Consider the following 15,818-nt stretch of genomic DNA (forward strand, 5'->3'; position numbering starts at 1 on the left):
GCTAGTTCATCATCCTCTGGGGTCCTTTCCAATGTGGTAAGTAGGTAAAGGCAGGTCTGGATGGGACCGGGAAGGGGAGGGGAGCCCCCCTGAGGTCAGCGCTATGGCACGCAGACCTCTGAGGGGAAGGGTGCCCACCAGCCAGGGAAGCTGCAGGGCAGAAGGAAGGGCAGGCTGACCTGAGGGGTCCCTGAGGAGGTGAGCAGAGACCCTGCCCTTGGCTTATGGTCCCCAGCAGGCCTCTTGGCCTCAAACCCTGCATCTCAAGACTGGAGTCCCTGGCCGAACTCCATGCCAGGACCACTGGGAAAACAGAAGCTGCAGATACTAGTGAGGAAGGGTCCTGACAGGCACAGACCTCCATCGCACCAGGGAACATAGAGTGCATACAGCCCCGAGGCCCCTAACCAAGGAGATATATACGGGGAGGTCACACACACCCCACTTTTGGCAGGCCAGCACCAGCACGCGGGCTTTGCTGATTTCACATTCACGCATTCGTGTTTCAGTGTGAAGAGCTGGCCGTGGTGGACCGCCTCCGGATTTCCAGCTGATCTTGAAAATGAGCCCGCACCAGGCCCAGGGTCTCCCAGGGGCCGGCCCCTCCCCCTACCTGAGGGACAGTGCGCTTTGGGCGCCACCAGTCTCTGCTTCTCCCAGATGGCCCGCCTTACTAATTCAGGGGACTGGCCTGGTCCCCACGGGCCCAAGTTAGCAGCTTCTACTCTGTGGTTGCTGGAACCACAGGTGTCCAATGCCCGATGCTGGACACTGGGCTCACAGACAAAAGGGGTCCTGCTCTTGCCCCAAGGAGCTGAGTCTATGCTGGATGATGCCAGCAGAGCCAGGGGTACAGTAGGGGGCTCAGAGGACATAGCCCTAATTCCCCCTGAGGTGAGAGGTGTGAGAAGGCTCTGGGACACTTCCTGGGGAGAAGTGAGCCTGGGGCTAGCAATTCAAGGATGTTGGGGCGGGGGGGGGGGGGGGGGGGGAAGCTGAAGGGAGGCTGGGTACAGGAGTACCTGCACTGACCCCTGCTGCCTTGCCCCCCCTCCCCCCCCCCCCGCAGGGCCTGGTGGTGGCCGTCCTATACTGCTTCCTCAATGGGGAGGTGAGTTCTCAGCTGTCCTGGAGAGAGGAGCTTCCTAGCCACTGGATCCCTGTTCAGGAGCTCCCCGGAAAAGGTGGTGGGGAGAGGTGGGGTGCGGGCTGGGTCTCCTGAGCTCACTTCATGGGAACATCGAAGCACCCAGAAGCCTAGTTCACACATTTACTGGGCACGACCCTCAGTTCAGCACAAGGGGGATTCTGTAGGTCCGGGCTGGAGCCTGAAAATGTTTAACAAGCTCTCTCCAGGAGGTTCTTACCCTAGAGCAAGTCCAGGAAAGAGGGAAATATGGGCAGCCCAACAAGAACCCGGGCTCCTGACTGCTCTGCTGCTTTGCCTGGTGGGTGACCCTGCTCACTGCCCACTGCCCTTCAATGGGCCTCAGTGTTCCCATCTGTAAAATGGCGCAGAGGCAGTAACAGCAAATCCATCCTCAAGGACCCTCCAAATGAGTGTTGACTCCTGGGAGGGCCAGACACTTACTATGAAGTCTCTGCTCCTGCGCAGAGCAGTTGGGGGAGGACACACACAGAAGCAGCCCAACCACTAGTTGAATACAGTCCTTCACACAAGTAAGGCCTTTCTAGAACTGTCGACCATCAAACTGGTTTGCCACACTTGAATGGGAATAACCTGTTTTCCAAAACTCAAGCATGAAACCTGGCTTCAAAGGTTTGGGCTGCTACAGCTGGGCACCCTGGAGGACATTTCCAAAGAGCAACTCCCGGGCCCCCAGATTAAGTTGTGAGCTAGGGAGGCTTCATGGGAAGGAGTCCAGTTTGTCCCAGGTGATGACCTGATTAATTCTGGAGTTCTGGAATTTGTGAAACAGCCCAAAGCCCCTTCCTTGGGACCCAGGCGGCAAGATTGAAGGTGAAAAGTGTCCAGGAGAGAGGGGCCCTCAATCCCTACTGGATGTTGGGGCTGGAAATGGCCAATCTGAGGGGTTTGCAGGAGAGGGGAAGGTTCGAGTCGTGGGACCATGCTGAGGTCCCGGGGTGGGGGTGGTGAATGGGACTGTGGGTACAAGGTCGGTTCTTCTCTCCTCCACTGATGGTGGTCTCTGGGGGCAGGTGCAGCTGGAGGTTCAGAAGAAGTGGCGGCAGTGGCACGTCCGTGAGTTTCTACTGCGCCCCGTGGCCCTCAACTCCACCTTCAGCAATGGCACCAGCGGCCTCACCCACAGCACCAAGGCCAGCACCTCAGAGCAGAGCGGGGGCACCTGCAGGGCCAGTGTCATCTGAGAGGCTGCAGCAGGGCCACGCACGGGACAGAGACCAAGATGGGTCATGAGAAGGCTAGACATTGCTGCAGGACAGTCCGTATTGGTCTTCTCAGCAGACATCATAGGCTTTTCTCCTGTGACCAAGAACTCCCCTCCTCTGGGCCTCAGATTGGGGAGGGGGCTGTGGTGAGAATTCCTCAGAACTGATCAAAGCACAGGCACCGTGGGGCAGGACGAGGGCCCGGGATTTGGGTCTGTTGTGTTACGTGAAGGGCAGTTCAAGGGTTCCAGAAGGCAGGGAAATAAATGGTAGCTGGGATGGGTCTGGTATGTAATTGCCCGCTCTCCTTTAGCCCTCGAGACACAAGGTGAAGGATGCTGAGGCTGGCCTTCCCTACCCCTTCCTGCAGGAATAAGCTCGAAGCCCAGGAAACATGGCAGTCAAGACCCTTGGCCCTAGATGGACCCTCCTTACCCCTCACTACAACTCACCTGTCCAGTAGCTCTTACCCTAGAGCCTCAAGACAACTGGATTAACCTGACCATGTCAGTGAAGCCAAGAGAGACGCCAAGACCCCCAGCTTCCTTTTACTAACCCAACAGGGTACAAGGCACCCTCCCGTGCCTCCTCTTTCACAGTCACCTGCAGCCCAAGGGGCAGAATAGCCAGGAAGGGGGCAGGATTCCATTGGGCCGAAAAAGAAACAGGTTCACGAAGGTCCTGTGACTTGCCCAAGATACTCGGCAAGCAGGGGCACAAGTTCAGTCCAGGGCTTTTGGGTTCAAATCCCTGTGCTCCGAGGCTGTGTCTGTCTTCACTCCTAGGCAGGGGGGCAAGGGCCTGTCTCCCTGTCCCATGGGGATCTGTCTCCCCTTTTTGTCTTTGGACTTTAGTTTCCTGGAACTAAAATTATTGGCACTCCCTCTCCCACCAGCCGTGTGAGGATTAAACGGGACTATTTGAACCCTTTTACAAAACACAGCCTATTAGTGTTCAGGGGAAAGCATTCCGGACAGAAAGCCCCAACATAAAGGAAAAGGCGTCTTGCTGGTGGGTGACCTTGGACAAGTGCTGTCCCCTCCTGGGCCCTGGCCTCCCACCCCTGCATCTCCCCACTGCAGAGACAAGGAAGTCACCCCTTTGTACCTTGTGAATGGTTTCTGGAATGAAAGCCCAGGTGCTTATTTTCCAGGGCCAAGAACCCAGCCTGTAAGGTTGATGAGCTCTGCTTTCTGAAAAACTGGTTGGCCCATGACATCTTTCTTGATCTCCATGGACTCCACATGCATTTGGAAATAGAAGTTTTTAAAAAGCCACAGGGGGGTGCCTGGGTGGCTCAGTTGGTTAAGCGTCTTGATCTGGGCTTGGGTCATGATCTTACGGTTCAGGAGTTGGGGCCCCGCATCGGGCTCTGTGCTGAGAGCCAACGCAGAGCCTGCTCAGCATTCTGTCTCTCCTTCTCTCCACCCCTTCCTCACTTGTGCTTTTAAACTTCAAGTTTAAAAAATTAAAAAAAAAAAAAAAAAGCCACAAGGGATAGATAGAAGCACCCAGAAAGGGCACCTGCAGTAATAAGGGTGGGGCAAGAGACCAAAAACCCATACAGTGACCAGCAGCCAGGATGGACCAGGTGGAGGGGGAAGGGGCTAGTGTGGAATGAAATGGTTGAATCTACTGGGCAGAAAAGAAGCTGGGAAGGGGGCAATTGGCTGCACAAAAACGCACATTTGCCAGCAAGGATGGAAGTCTCCACTGGTTCCTGGTCCCCTTCACCTGCACTCATCCCCAGGGCGGGTGGTAATCATTACAAGTGTAGGCAAGTCCCCTTTACCCCCTGGAGTCCAGCAGGTCCAGATATGTGCTCTGGGAGCCAAAAATGGTACCTTGAGGCCGTCTGACCCTTGCCAAAGACAGACACGCACACATGCTCGCCTCAGGGAGGACTGTGTATTGGAAGGTTGGTGGGCCATCCTGGGAAGCTGGTTCGAAGAATTAAGGCAGGATTCCCACAGACAGCAGAGATGGCCGGCTGCTGGCGGCTGAGGTTATTCATGGATTATGCCCCCCCCCACCCCCACCGCAAAGGCAGGGTTCAAATCAAGTCAAATGGTTTAAAAACCTATTATGTGCAAGACATTGAGGGAATCCTCAATAACATGACCAAAGCTATAGCAAGGAAAGGTGCACAGAGGTCCTTTGGGCTGGTGGAAGAAAGTCCTAGGCACTGACTGGATATGCTTAGCTGGAAGAATGATCTGCTCTGGGCAACCCCAGGGGATCCCAGGGACCCACCTGCCCCTATCCTGGCACACAGTCAATAAAACAAGGGTGAACTTCACTTAGCTGTGCAGCCAGCCCAGGCACCAGTCACCCAAGCTGCTTCCTAATCTAGTCCCATCCTGGGAAGAAGGATTCAAGAAAAGAGTCTTAAAATGTGTTAACTTCTAAAATCAACATCCTAATAACTTGGCTAAGGCTGTGCAGCTGGTGGCCCTAGGGACGCTCCTGACCTCTGCAGGCCAGCTGCAAAGGCCACTGGGCTGGTTCTGGCCAACCACCAAAATGTTATGGACTAAGCAGCAGCAGTTTCAAGGTCACGGTCCCACCCCTACCCCCATCAGAGGTCACGTGTTGAAAAAGTCCCGTCTTGACCACACTTTCTTGTAGAACCTGACGTCCTCGGATTTAGGAGGGAGGCCTAAAACTTCCTCGGTTGGCTCCAGGGATGGGTGATGCTGTTGACGTGAAGGCCGCTGATGGCATTCAGAAAGAAGAGGAAGGAGGCCGTGAACTCGCACCAGAACATCAGGGTGAAACCAATGAGCGTGACCTGGTTCCAGAGGAGGATCACGAAACTCAGGAGCCCCCCGGACGAGAGGATGAAAGAGACGAGGAGGAGGACACAGCCCACAGCCCACTTGCGCCGTGAGTGGAGGTCTTCACACACCTGGGACACCATGAGGAGCTCCAGGCCCAAAATGGCGACCACCACAGCCAGGGCGCCCACGCTGCGGGCCAGGACCATGCCCACGGCCAGCCCGGGCACGTGGGCCTGACTCAGGTCTCTGAGGCAGCGTGGCCCCGTCTGGTTGGAGGAAGTGCAGAAGTGCCAGAGCCCAAAGAGGCGGTCCTCAGCCAGCAGCCAGTGGCCATCGCAGATGGAGACGGAGGAGAGGACCAGGGCCAGGGCGGCGCACACAATGATGAGGACCCGGATGAAGGATTCCAAGAAGGGCCGCTGGGGCCTCCGCCGGGCCAGCAGCCTCTGGGCCTAGAAGACACCACGGATGGCATGTCAGGGGAAACCCTTGCCCACGCTCCCGGCTTCCCATAGCCTTATTTTCTGTTGCCGTCCCCTGGGAAGCTTGGGACGCCCACCTTTGCAAGTAGCTTCCCTCCCTCCCAGCCCCTCCTTAACTTGCAGCACAGACCCGCCTTCTTGGGGAGCCCTTCCCCCACTCCACCTGCTCCCTGTCCTCTGTTCAAGACCCAGAAGCACGGACTGTCCAGCTATTCACCAGGCACGAAGGGTTCCCTGACCTTTCTTTCTCTAACGATCTTTATGAAGAAGAAATCCAAATTCTACTGACCAGCAAGGCGGCAGATCCTAGTCTGTTCAGAATTCAGAAAACTTGTCAGACCAGGCCAGTGTGACCTTGAACTTGCAGCGCCCTGTGGGTTTCTTTGTATGCAAAGCAAGAACCCTGCCTAAAGCACTGTGAAGGTTGTTAAAAGCACTGGAGTATTAGTATTCTTTTTTTTTTTTTTTTTTTTTTTTTACTTAGCCTTTTATTTTTAATTTTTATTTTTTTTAATTTTTTTTAACGTTTATTTATTTTTGAGACGGAGAGAGATAGAGCATGAACGGGGTGGGTCAGAGAGAGAGGGAGACACAGAATCCGAAACAGGCTCCAGGCTCTGAGCTGTCAGCACAGAGCCCGACGCGGGGCTCAAACTCACGGACCGCGAGATCATGACCTGAGCTGAAGTCGGACACTTAGCCGACTGAGCCACCCAGGCGCCCCTTTACTTAGCCTTTTAATACAAGGCTCCGTTTTCCCTCTCCCAGGATTTCCCAGTAGACTTCAGTTTCACCCTACTCTCCACCCAGCTGGTTCTGCACATTCCAGGCTAGGTGTTATTACCTTGTTTTCCTCAGTACCGAAAGCGATGTTTGCACCTTACCCTTTAGTCTTGCTCAGCCTGAACCTGAACCCCACCCAGCGCTGGCCAACTGAACTGTCTAGCAGCTTCTGGGCGTGGGAGAGCCACGGAGGCTCTCCCTCAGCCTCTAGTTGCAGCCCTGGAAGAGTGCACCCACCCCTCTCTTCTGGCAAGCTGGGCCAGGCGTCCGGTGAGGTGTCCCTTATCTCACAGCCCTGGGACACCACCCAGGCATGGGTCCCCTCCCCAACCCAGAAAGCAAAAAATAAAAAATAAAAAGAGAAACACTCTGAAGAATCAAACTCCTTAAGACACACCATAAGCCCTGCACCTTCTGCCCTGCCTCCCCCTCCTGCTTCACCTCCCAGCACACGCTCCTGGCCCCCTCACTCAGACACGGCCGCACTCGTTCTAGGCCCAAGGACAAGCCCAGAACTTTCTTCCTCAGACCTACTGGTCCCTCTGCCTACAAGAGTCTTCCCCCGACTGTCTCCTTTTCTCCATTCTTCATGTCTCAGTGGAAATGTCACTTCCTCACAGAGATCTGTCCTGCCTCCCCAGCCAAACCAGGTTCCCTCCTGTCAGGAACCCTGTTTTCTTCTCTGTTCCGACCACCAGTCATCCATTTCCTTTTGATTTGTGCTTATATGTTGTCTAGCTCACACAGACACCACTCACCAAGAGGGCAGGGCCTCCCATGCAGGCACTGCTGCGTCCCCAGTACCTGGCACAGTGCTTGTCCTGGGCATTCAGTAGGCCTGCAACCACTGTCGCTTCCATCTGAAACTCCTGCCCCAGCCCCCCGCTTTTTTGAAAGTTTATTTACCTATTTCTTGAGAGAGAGAGAGAGAACACGAGAGGGGGTTGGGGCAGAGGGAGAGGGAGAGAGAGGATCCCAGGCAGGCTCCACATGCTGGTGCAGAGCAGGAAACGCGAGATCATGACCTCAGCTGAAATCAAGAGTTGGATACTTGACCGACTGAGCCACCCGGGGCCCCCCTGGAGCTCCCTTTAAACGAATCTCCTGCCCCGTCATAAATTACCCCCTTGACAGTGCCTATGGAAGCGGGTTACACCCCGCTTTGGGAGGTAAGCAGACAGCTCATGGGGCTCTGTCACTGCTGGGAAACTGAACAGGGACTATGGGGTGCACCCTATACATGTGCAAATGGAGGCAAGTCTGGGTCATGCTTTTCAGGGAGGGACAGGAAGCAAAGCCACGCTCTGGGAGACTCCTGCTTCGGTCAGAGCCCCAGCAGGAACATCAGACTGGTTGCTGACCTGCCCACCTAAGTGGGAGCCACCGTGAATTTTCTGCCCCAGGGATACATGAATAAGGACCTGATTTGCTTTCAGCACTTCTGCGTAAGCAGGGGCTTGTTTTACTCAAACCTGTGAGGTTGGCAGAGTAGGAAGCTCCCATGGGGGCGGGGGGGGGGGGGGGGGGGGGGGGGGGGGGGGCGGGGAGCGGGGGGCGGAGTGGGGAGGTGGCATAAAGAGGGAAACTATGTCACCCAGAGGCCAGATGACTTACCCAAGATCTCTCACCTAAATCACAATAAAGCCTGTTACGGCTGCCTGGACAAACGTATAATGTGCAGGATGCATTCAGCCAATAAATACCGACTGGGGCCTTCCAGGTACAGGGTCTTTGGTTAGGGGCTCAGTATTACTAGTGAGAGGAAGGAGTAGAGAATGTAGAGGGATGCCCCAGGGGTCAGGGCCCCAACTCCCCTTGCCTCCTATGCAGGGTTCTAGGTGCCGCAGGAGGGGAATAGGGGAAGCTGAGCAGGCCAGCTCGGGCCCTGTCCTCACTCAGCCACAACAGGTCATTCTTTTTTTTTTTTTTTTTTTCTTAATTTTTGAGAGAGAGTGAACGAGCACGAGCAGGGGTTGGGGGCGGCGGGGGAGGAGCACAGAGAGAGAGACACAGAATCCGAAGCAGGCTCCAGGCCCTGAGCTGTCAGCACAGAGCCCAATGCGGGGCTCGAACTCATGAACCACGAGATTGTGACCAGAGCTGAAGTTGGACGCCTAACCGACTGAGCCACCCAGGCGCCCCCACGACAGGTCCTTCTTACCACCTGGACACATTGGTAGTCCAGGAGTCTGTGTTGGATTTCATCATAAAAAAACAGCTTGACTACTAGGAAACAAACCAAGGAAAATTTGAAACCTCTGTGTCGACAAACCATTAAAGGTGTTTGTCCTTGGGCAGCTTCTTAACCTCTTTGGCCGTTGGGTTTTTCATCTACAAAATGGGGTAGGTGACCGCTGCAGGAAAGCAAGAGCCATGAAGGTACCTGGCCGGGTTACAATGCCCCTAGAAGTTGGCTGGTAAGGTCCTAGGATGGGAGAGCCCTGGAAGCAAGGCCTCAATCAAGTCACAGAACACAGGACCAAGAAACCTTTTGACCCTAGACATCACGCTGTCTAGACAACAGGTATGTCCCATCCCTCCCTCAGCCCCTCCTTCCTTGGGCACAGACTGGACTTTAGTCTCCCGGCCCATCACACTGGGATCAAAGAGAAGACAGCTCACGTCAGTTCATTTCTTCCCCCTCCCACCTCAAAGCAGGGCCTCCTTTAAATTCTCTGATCGCCAGGGCGCCTGGGTGGCTCAGTGGGTTAAGTGACCAACTCTTCATTTCGGCTCAGGTCGTGATCTCACAGTTTGTGGGGTCGAGCCCCAAGGACGGCTCTGTGACTGGCAGACAGTGCAGAGCCTGCTTGGGATTCGCTCTCACTCTCTCTCTCTCTGTCCTTCCCCTGCTCACGCTGTCTCTCAAATAAACTTTAAAAAACAAACAAAAAACAAAGAAACTCTGATCACCAAGAAAACTCCCAAGAATTAAAAGACATCATGCATATAAAGGTGTTGGGGAACTATTGATAACATGAGTAACAATAATAATATATACTGGAGTCTTCATTCCTCACCACCCTGCACCACACTGGTCACTGTTGGCAGCTCCACTGGCCTTCAGTGACCTAGGGCCTGAAACCCTCTCCTGGAGAGGCAGCTCGTAGCAGTGTGGTCAGTGCAGGGCCAGTAGACAAGAGGGAACCAAGGCAGTCGGGTCTTGCCCCCGCCCGGCCCGCCTGCAGCTGTGGGACCTTGAGCAAGGAACTTTAATCTCCTTTCCTCGGAGGAAAAAAAATGTGAGTGTTTCTCTTTTCCCTCTCTAACCCTCAATGATTTCTATGATCTGTAGGACAGGGTCACTTGACGCTCCTGGGCCACTGAGTCCAAGGCTAAGGGCTTCCCTTCCGCAATCCCCCAGGACCCCACCTGCCCCCCCTCACTACTCATCGTTCACGTCCCCAGCCCCCGCCTCCATACTTGCCTCTAGTCTCACTGCCCACTCTGTGCAGGCCCAGGCCAGGCCCCTGTCATTATTCACCAGAAATTTCTTCACCAGTTTCCTAAAGAGTTGGCCTGCCACCGTCCTTAGGGCCACAGCCTGGCCTGCACTGGCCTGCATGACCCCCGCTGGCCTGCTTTTTAGCTCTCTGTCCCCGGGCATGTTATTTATCCCCTCTTTCTCTGGGTTTCCTCCCCTATAAATGAAGATAACATCATCTACCTCCGCTGGTTGTCTGGTGGGGCTGGAATGAGCTATCACTTCAAATGCTTACAACAGTCCCTGGGGCTGATTTAAGGGGCTACTAGGCAGCAATGACTAGAGTCATGCTGGGACAGCGCCCCACCCTTGGGGCAGAGGCTCCGGGGTTGAGCCATCGCCCACGAGCTCCCACAGCCTATCCAGCTCCCAAGGCCTATCCCACGGCCTCCCCCTCTTCCTCCGCTTACTAGGTCCCCTCCACCTGCTGCCAGACTTCAGGCCCCTCTGGGCCCAGCACACAACGCCCCTGCCAGTTAATCCAGCTTGCAGCTTCTGCACCTCTTAATTTAGCACTCACTTCCAGATATGTCTTCTAAATCCTTGTTTACAAGGATTTACAAGGATCTGCAGCTGCACCTCACGGGGCTTCTCCTTGAGGGGAGAGACCACACCCGGTCCCACCCTCCTCACTGCCAGTCCCCTTCTTCCCAGGGCCTGTCCCAGATGCTCCCTCATCAAGACTCAAGATTATGAAGGAAAACAAAGACAAGGGACTCGATGCAACCCGCCGTCCTTCTCCAAACGCCTGTGTCCGGGGGCTTGGGGGGTGGCCACGATTTCTCCTGTTAGTCAAAAGTGGAAAGGGCAGGTACGATTTGCAGCCAAGAAGTCCTGTTTTGAATCTCGACTATGTCGTTTGACTGGCTACCGTGAGCAAGTTACTTCACCTCTGGGCCTCAGTTATTTTGTCTATAAATTGGGCGGAACAGCGTCTACCAGAGTCACAGCTGGGGGCGGGGGGCGGTCTGGGCATTTGCAGGCAAAATCAACTGAGCCTCTCTAATCGTTAGAAGGTTCCAGCCAGAAGACTCTGGGGGAGGCGAGTTGGGGAAATGCCTCCGCGGAGAAGCAGCTTGCTCGCCTGGTAGCTAGCGGTCGCGCCACTGACTTGCCTTTGTACAGCAACGCACCAGAGGGCAGGGGGCAGGAACGCGTAGGTTCTGGGCCAACAAAAACATCTTGCACCAGTGTGAGAAGTCAGACCTTTGGGGATGCGAGTCCCTCTCCCTCCCCTCGCCACAACCTTCTCTCTCTCTGTCTTTTATTTTAATTTTTAAAACTGGTTTTTGTTTAGTTTTGCGATAGAGACAGAGTGCGAGCAGGGGAGGGGCAGAGAGAGAGAGGGAGACAGAATCCCAAGCAGACTCTAGGCTCGGAGATGTCAGCACAGAGCCCGGTGAGGGGCTCAAACTCCCTAACCCCGAGATCTGGACCTAAGCCGAAGTCCCCCACTTAACTGACTAAGCCACCCAGGCGCCCCTACAACCTTCTCTCTTAAGTGCCTGCGCGCCCCAGTGAGTCTGTCCCCGCCCCAGCACCTCAGATGCGTTTGGAGAAGTGGAGAGATGGTCTTTCTAGCCCCCCACCCCCGAGAAAGTTCTGGCTTCCCCGGAGTCGCATCTTCATGTTATGTAAGACAAGCCTCACTCTGCAAGTGGACTGTGTCCATCCTCCGCCCCAGACGCGCCTCTCCTTTTTAAAAAGGACCCCTCTGGAAAGCCTAATCATAGTTACTGGTGACCCCAAAGAGAAGCAGAAAAATCCACCGCAAGAGGCTTGGGGGCCTCGGGTGCTAGCAGGGCCCCGAGCGGAGGCCAGAGGAGACCGCGCTGCAGGAACAGCGTGGGGGGGGGGGGCAGCGCCCCCAGGTTGCTTCCCGCCCACCTGCCTCCGAACCCCACAAGCTTGCAACAGAAGACCCGCAAGGCGGGGATCCGGGGTTCCGCGCAAAGTCCCTTCCCACCTCCCGGTGGGGCAGACCCCCGGACCGCTCCGGAAGGGTCGGGGGGCAGCCAGCCCAGCGCCCCGCCGGGTTCCCGGGGTTACCTGCACCGCGATGGCAGTCATGCTGCGCCCGTGCTCCGCCGCGCGCTCCTCCTCGCGCCCTCCGGCCGCTCCGCAGCGCCGCCAGCTCGGGGCACGGCACCCCTCCCGGGGGGCGGAGCGGGGCGGCTGGAGGGCGGGGGAGAGGGAGGGGGCAATCAAAGCGGAGCCAGGGAGCCCGGGGCGGGAGCGTCTGACCCCGCCGCCCTCCGCGACTCGGCTTACGCTGAGTCAGCGCGGGCGGCCCGGAGGAGCCCCCGGGCAGGGGCGAGGAGGAGGGCTCGGGACCCTGTGGGCGCGAACCCTGCCCGAGCCGGCAGGGGTCCCCCGAGAATGAGGGAGGAGCATCCGGCTCTCGGGGCAGGGCCGACCCGGCTGACTTCGGGGCGGGAGTTACTTCCCCGCTTCTGAACCTGGGGCGTCGACATCTGGGACTCTGATTCCTCGAGGGAGGGCCAGGCGGGCGCCGGAGGAGTCCGCCCCAGCCCCAGCTCGTCCGGAGGAGGCGCTAAGGTCCAGAGAGACTAGGCACGCGCCCGGGCTCTGCTGCTTTCAACCACCCGCTGTGTGGCCTTGGGCTGCTTGTTAAACGTCTCTGAGCCGGGGATAATAAGTAAAACATTTGTGAAAGATCGGGGTCTTGCGAGGCCCTCAGTATGTGTAAACGGAGTGGGACCTTCTGGAGCCATCCCTGCATCACTGTTCTCCTCCCCGGAGGGGTATATACAAACCTGCTTCCCTCCTGGCCTCAGGAACCATTGAAAAGGCAAATACAACAAGGCATTGTGCTTCCTCGACTTTTTTTTTTTTTTAATTTTAATGTTTATTTATTTTTGAGAGAGAGACAGAGTGTGAGCGGGTAAGGGGCAGAGAGAGGGAGACACAGAATCCGAAGCAGGCTCCAGGCTCTGAGCTGTCAGCACAGAGCCTGATGCGGGGCTCAAACTCACGAACCATGAGATCATGATCTGAGCTGAAGTCCGTCGCTTAACCAACTGAGCCACCCAGGTGCCCCTTGCTTCCTCAACTTTTGACGGGGCCTGAGTTCCAGAGAAGGCAGCCCATAAAGTCCCCACACCAGAATGGAGTGGCAACAAATTCCAGACTAAGACCCTTCTTTCCCTCTGCAGTTTTAGGGGGCTGTGTGTTGATGAGGAGGGCGACTTCTGCTTAAGGCAAAGCGAGATCCTCTTTCTCCTTAACTGAATCAGGGATAAATGAAATGATTGGGCTCAATTAGGCAGGCAGGCAGCTTCCTGGTGACTTTACCCAAGGCTATTTGAAATAACTACTTTTCTCCTGGACCTGAAAATTTCTAGATGCTAAGAAAACCCAGAAAGCCATGTGAGAAAGGGGGAAAGTTACAGTGGTCTGAATCTCCCACTTAGATGTTCCTTTTGAGTCCCTCACTGCTAGGTTCTCCTCCCTCCACAGCCCTGGGCTCTAGAGGAGGGATTCACCCAGGAAAGGAGGGCCTGGCCCTGTTGGGGTCCCTTTACAGAGCCCTAGGATGCTCTGTGGGAGGGAACTTCTGGGTTTCTGGGGCCTGAAGAATTTCACATGACCAGGAAGGGAGTGCCTGGAATAAAAATCAGGAAGAACTGTTAGGTTGGGTGATCCAGCCCCATTGTGCGCCTCCAAATGCCTTCTACGATTCCATGTGTGGTCAGGCATGTTTGGGGATATATTGTCTGTTATGCTTTCTTGGTAAGAATAGAAAGTCTTGAATCAGTGGAATTTAGAACAACATGTCCTGTCAGCAAGACAGCTGGAGAAGCAGAAATGGCTTAGGAATAATAAGGAGGAAGTAACTGTCATCTTACGGTCTTAAGAAGGCCTGGACACAGCCAGGAGTCTGGATGGAGTCTGTGCTGGCCCTTTGCATTCTAAAATCCATGGTACCTTGGTGCCCAGGGCTTGGGACTCAGTGGGTACACAGCACTCCCTTCGTGTACCACTCTACCCCTGGGGAGATGGAGAGAGAGGCAAATAACTCACCAGATGACTGTCCGTCCAGAGGGGCAAGGGTTTCCCCATGCCGTGGGGGCCATGGCAGGGGCAGAGGCAAGGGGTGGGGTGACAGGGTGGGACCCCCAGGAATTAAAACCAGAAACAGCATGGGGGTGAGTGGGTGGCCTCTGGGACAGCACCACCTGCCTTATTCCTTGACTGTCTCTGCCTTTCCTCTAGGTGGTGTGACAGATTCAATACCTGTTCCTCCCTCTTCCCGACTTCTAGGCCTGGCCTGTGCTGGAGAAAGAGGGATGGCATAAAGAAAGGAAGGAATCGGCTCCCATTCCACCCCTCTGACCACACTTGTTTGGTGGGAAAAAACCCAGGCATTGTTCTCGGAGACTTCCAAGGCGGAGACACAGGTACTGATTAATGAATCAGCAAGTAACAGATCTATTAGTCAGTCAACAAGCACTCCCCCACCTCTGGGCCTTTGGACTTGTTGCCTTCTGTCTGAAACGTACTTCCTCAAGATACTCACATCTGACTCACCACCTCACTCTTTTGAAGTCTGGGCTTAGAGGTCACCTCGTCAGGAAAGCCTACCGTGACCACCACATCAAAAACAGCCCCCTCTATTCCCCTTTTCCTTCTCTTATCACTAATCACACATGCGCTTGCGTGCACACACGTATCCTCTCCCTCTGTAGTGTAAGCTCCGAGGGGCCAAGGACTTTTCCATCTTCATTGGTATATCCCTGGTGCCTAGGACAGAGCCAGGCACATAGTAGGTGCTCAATAAATATTCACTGAATACATAAATGAATTGAATACCTACTACGTACCCACCACTGTCCTAGCCAATGAGGGACAAGGAAGAAAAAGACAAAGTTTCTGTCAGTGGTAAAATGCTTGGGTTGTAGGGTTAAAATCTGCTTCCCTCTCATTTCTCCTCCCTCCCTGGCCTCCTCAATTCTGTCTTTATACTCCCTCGCGCCTTGGGTCCAATCCATCCTCCTGCCCATAGGCCTCATCTTCTCTGAGCTGGATACCTGTGGAATGGCCTCCTGCCTGGCCTCCCTGCCTCTGCTCTCACCTCCTCTGTCCCTTCATGAGGCTTCCCAGCCCCTTTCCCAAAGCCCACGATGCTCGAGGCTGGAGTTATCTGCCCCGTGCCCACCCCTTGGTGCTCAGGTCCAGCTCGGCTGGCCTGCTTGCCGCGTGGGCCCAGGGCAGGAAGCTCCGTCTGGTCTCAGGGCTTCTGTGCTCACTGTTCTCTCCATGTGGCAGGTCCTCCCCCCCTGGGGAGCTGGGGTTGCTGGGCAGGGGCCTCCCTTGACTCCCCAGCCTGAGCAGCAGCCCCCACAGGCTTGCCCCTCTAGATCACCTTTTCATGTTCTTAGTCATTAGCTCAACTTCTCTCTTCTCTGCTTGATTTCCTGTCTTCCGCTCTAAAATACCAGAAGCCCCCTGAAAGTGGAGACTGTCTCTCACGGCCGCATGCCTGGTTCCAAGGATAGGGACTGTCCGTAAAGCTTGCAGACTGAGTGAACAGGCTTCAGATGCATCCTGGGCCAATCACTTCCCCTCTGTGTGCCTCTCTTTGCTGCCCAAAGGGGAAACGTATCCATCTCGGTGTCCTGAGGGTCACATGCGACAATGTGTGCAAAGTGCCCTGCAGACCACTTGGCATCCAAGCGCCCGATAACCTGTGGTCACCTCCATCCCGTGTCCCTGACCCCAGGGAACCTCAGATCAGAGAAGGGGCTCAATCCCTGAGTGTCAGCCTGAAGAGGGAGATCCCTGCCCTGGAGTTTTCTCCTCTGAGGGGTTGGCGTTGGGGGGCAGGGGCTCCAGGTCTAAGGGGCAAGGCAGGCAGACACTCCGGAGACCCAGAGGCGATGACAGGGATTCTGC

At 55.5% G+C, this 15,818-nt stretch overlaps 2 protein-coding genes across 2 annotated transcripts in view; one reads left to right on the top strand and one right to left on the bottom strand.

Moving 5' to 3' along the window:
- SCTR (secretin receptor) overlaps nucleotides 1–2,656 on the top strand; it is a 77,779-nt gene extending 75,123 nt beyond the window's left edge. The window contains exons 12-13 of the mRNA XM_042994268.1: nucleotides 1,070–1,111; nucleotides 2,182–2,656. Coding sequence (XP_042850202.1) covers nucleotides 1,070–1,111; nucleotides 2,182–2,352 — 213 coding nt within the window. The 3' untranslated portion in view covers nucleotides 2,353–2,656. The remainder of the gene's footprint in view (nucleotides 1–1,069; nucleotides 1,112–2,181) is intronic.
- Nucleotides 2,657–4,272: 1,616 nt separating this feature from the next.
- On the bottom strand, nucleotides 4,273–12,012 carry TMEM37 (transmembrane protein 37). Its single transcript, XM_042996872.1, has 2 exons — nucleotides 11,952–12,012; nucleotides 4,273–5,605 (listed from the first exon to the last, which is right to left on the bottom strand). Exons 1-2 carry the CDS (start codon nucleotides 11,970–11,972, stop codon nucleotides 5,033–5,035), a joined length of 594 nt encoding a protein of 197 aa, XP_042852806.1. The 5' UTR covers nucleotides 11,973–12,012; the 3' UTR covers nucleotides 4,273–5,032.
- Nucleotides 12,013–15,818: the final 3,806 nt, after the last annotated feature.

Source organism: Panthera tigris, chromosome C1, assembly GCF_018350195.1.
Source record: "Panthera tigris isolate Pti1 chromosome C1, P.tigris_Pti1_mat1.1, whole genome shotgun sequence".
Lineage (NCBI taxonomy): Eukaryota > Metazoa > Chordata > Mammalia > Carnivora > Felidae > Panthera > Panthera tigris.